This window comes from Sphaeroforma arctica (assembly GCF_001186125.1).
Source record: "Sphaeroforma arctica JP610 unplaced genomic scaffold supercont1.336, whole genome shotgun sequence".
NCBI classification, from domain to species: Eukaryota; class Ichthyosporea; order Ichthyophonida; genus Sphaeroforma; species Sphaeroforma arctica.
The window spans coordinates 6,816-9,947 of record NW_014040222.1 but is presented as its reverse complement, the minus strand read 5'-3'; the positions used below and the strand labels follow the sequence as shown (position 1 = coordinate 9,947).

Genomic DNA, 3,132 nt, shown 5'->3' with positions numbered 1-3,132 from the left:
TATACTTTTTAATTCGATATGTCCACTTCGCAGGGACGCATACTTCGAGTGTCTTACCAACAAGAACGAAGACAGAGCAGCATGCGCCGAACTGTTTGAGAAATTCGAGGCCACTTGTATGCCATCATGGGTCAAGCACTTTGTCAGACAGAGGGAGTGGAATAGAGAGAAAGCAGCCCGTGTCACCTTCGTGCCTACTGATGATGAAGCGAAAGCATGATGAATTGCATTAACCCATAGCAGTATAGTTAGTTTATCGAAGTCTTCGCGTACCACGATCCGGCCATACCATTTCAAAATTTCAAGCGAGAAGCATTCGCTTCTTGAGTATGAGGCGGATGGTATATATTGACAGCGGCGGAAGTATATCACGTGTAGTGTGCATCTGCCATGGCATACATTACGTCATGTCACGGTTGCTGTATATTCGGTATCCTTCATTAGAGTTTAAGGGAAGATGCATTTTCTTGCCTATACCGGAATCTGGGCAATACGAAAAGGATTGTATCGTGCACTCCAATACACAACGATTATACAAGGACAGAGACAGTACTTTAAGTACGTCCAGTGGGCAAAGAGTGCGAAAGCTTTAAAACCCAGTTATCTTCATGGTTTGGCATCACCTTTGAGATAGTGCTTGACAAGTGTGTGAGGGTAAGATGATTATCCGGAGATAGCGTTAGGTATATACGTGGAACTATGATTATTAAAGATAGCTAGTGCACTAGTTTGTGATAATTTGATTATTGATGTAGAATGTTTACGTACGCCCTCATATGTCCCTCATAGTTCTGGAAACTGCACAAGATACCAAAAGGGATGGGGCTCAGATAGACCACACCATTTGATGGATGATGAATTACCACTGGAGTCAATTTATTTCATGCCTCCCAAACCAAAGTCGAAAACTCAGGCTGTGTTTCAAGGGTTGTACATCAGTCATCGTTACCAACGAATTCACTAGGTGAGAAATCTGCATCACTATCGTCCGTTAACATGATTGAAGAACCCTCCAATGATGGCGTGCTGTGTAATGTTGCCAATGGATCGGGTGATCCACTCGAAGGTGGCGATTTAGCATAGGAATCTATTGGGATGTCGTCATGGTCGATGGTAGTCGATGCGTACAACGCAGCATTCGATGTTGTCAATGACCCCGGCTCACTACAGAAAGGTGTTCATCCGAGTATTCAAAGTTTTAGGGTGAATTATGGGGAAAGTATTGAAAATTGTGAATTCTCCTGTTCTCCACAAACATATTCAAGGAAAGTTATACAATTCACTTCATATTGTATGCTGCAATTGCTTACCTTATCAGACAGACGGTGGAGGGTAAGGGAGTGATGTCGTCATGTCCTGTGTATAACCTGACGTCATCACTTGGACATGCTGAGATCGCGTGAGACAGCTCCTCCGAATTCAGATCGCCTGCAGTGGTTAATATGGCAAATGATATGTTGATGAATACCAGAGTGTATCTAAAGTAAGCTTATACTGTTTCACTCAAGCCACGGCAATGTACTGATTGAAATAAAGATGCAGAAAGTGACCCGGTGTGCTATGATTCTTTTAGTGTCTAGTTCACCTTTCCACATCGAGAAAAAAATCCATCCAAAAGTGCCCGAGACAGTTCAAGAATAAAGCGGTTCGTAATTGATGATTTGGAAACTATTGATGTTATGGAACCGGATTGTGTGTTTTACAATTTTCTAATCCGCTATACCCTATCCCCAGATAATTTATTTAGTAAATTTATCAAGTTAGCGGATGTATGCAAAATTAGGTTTTATGGTCTACAGCAAAAGCAAATCATTCATAATGTGTTTGCAGAACGAAACACTTCCTAGGCAGATCAGGGCCCTAAATATGTGCACTCCTTCGAAAATATAATTATGGGCTCACCTGGCGAGTAGTGGTCCAAATTCGCATCCGAATCATGATCGACGTTATCGAACCACAGTTTATTAACGTATTTATTCCGAATAAAGGCAAACCTGTCATTCCTGTTCAACCAAAGTACGAATTTCGAATCAGCAGGAGAGCCGAAGAGCCAAATATGAAAATGAAATATCACAGCAATCATCAAGCATGAACGGTAAAATATTCAAGCAGGCACTATATACAAGTTGCGGTGGTGGCTTTGTGTCCACAAGGTACTCTACTAGGTGTTTTTTAACGCATTCCTAAAAAAAAAAAACGAGAAATTCATAAAGACTGCGCCCACGTGTTTTATATCGTAAACACGCCACAATGATCTGTGTATAGTAAGATAATTCACTGATATCTATATAGCCCACACACACTTGTGCTCAGAATCCACTGACACATACTGGTAGGCATATGAAAAGCAAAGAACAGTCGTCGTTACTTACGAATCTTTCAAAAAAGATTTTGTCATCGATATCTTTTCCATATAATCCAGTTTGGCTTCGTATTGCGCATTGGAGTGTTCATTCCCGATTCGTTGAACTCTGACCAGATTATCCTCTGTCCAGCTGTCCAAAGTGATGGACCGCACCTAAAACTCGCGACAATACAGACGAGAAATACAGACGAGACATGAGATATACACTGTCTTTACACTAAGCTAGAATTAAGTCTTGCTGTGCGTACGCATTATAAATCAAAGCGATATAGGTTCAATTTGAAATGGTATATTAATGTACAGAGCTCAAAAAGGACTGGTGAGCAGCTTCATTACCAATGAGACATCTGAGAAACCCCTAATATATACTATATACACAATGCACGGATGAGTACGAAAATATGGAAATACAAATTTACACACACACACACACACACACACATATACATACATACATACATACATACATATACATATATATATATATATACAATTATGTATACATACAATACATATACATATATACATTCATGTATACATGCAATCCATATACACAAATACATGCACACAAACCAAACAAACACACACAGACAAACACATGCACATAAAACGTACAAACATACCTACATATACATACACACAAACACACACACACACACACATATATATACATATATGTTATATATATATATATATATATATATATATATAGTATATAGTAGATATATATATATATAATATATATATATATTATATAATATATATAT

The 3,132-nt window shown here is 38.9% G+C and overlaps 2 protein-coding genes across 2 annotated transcripts in view; one reads left to right on the top strand and one right to left on the bottom strand.

Moving 5' to 3' along the window:
* Positions 1-220, top strand: part of SARC_05331 (hypothetical protein) — a gene marked incomplete at its 3' end in the record, with an annotated part of 3,699 nt that extends 3,479 nt beyond the window's left edge. The window contains exon 3 of the mRNA XM_014300807.1: positions 34-220. Coding sequence (XP_014156282.1) covers positions 34-220 — 187 coding nt within the window. The remainder of the gene's footprint in view (positions 1-33) is intronic.
* A 715-nt stretch (positions 221-935) lies between these two features.
* SARC_05330 (hypothetical protein) lies at positions 936-1,595 on the bottom strand (the record flags this gene model as incomplete). Its single annotated transcript, XM_014300806.1, has 3 exons — positions 936-1,164; positions 1,311-1,428; positions 1,586-1,595. 3 exons carry the CDS (start codon positions 1,593-1,595, stop codon positions 936-938), a joined length of 357 nt encoding a protein of 118 aa, XP_014156281.1.
* Between the last annotated feature and the right edge of the window lie 1,537 nt (positions 1,596-3,132).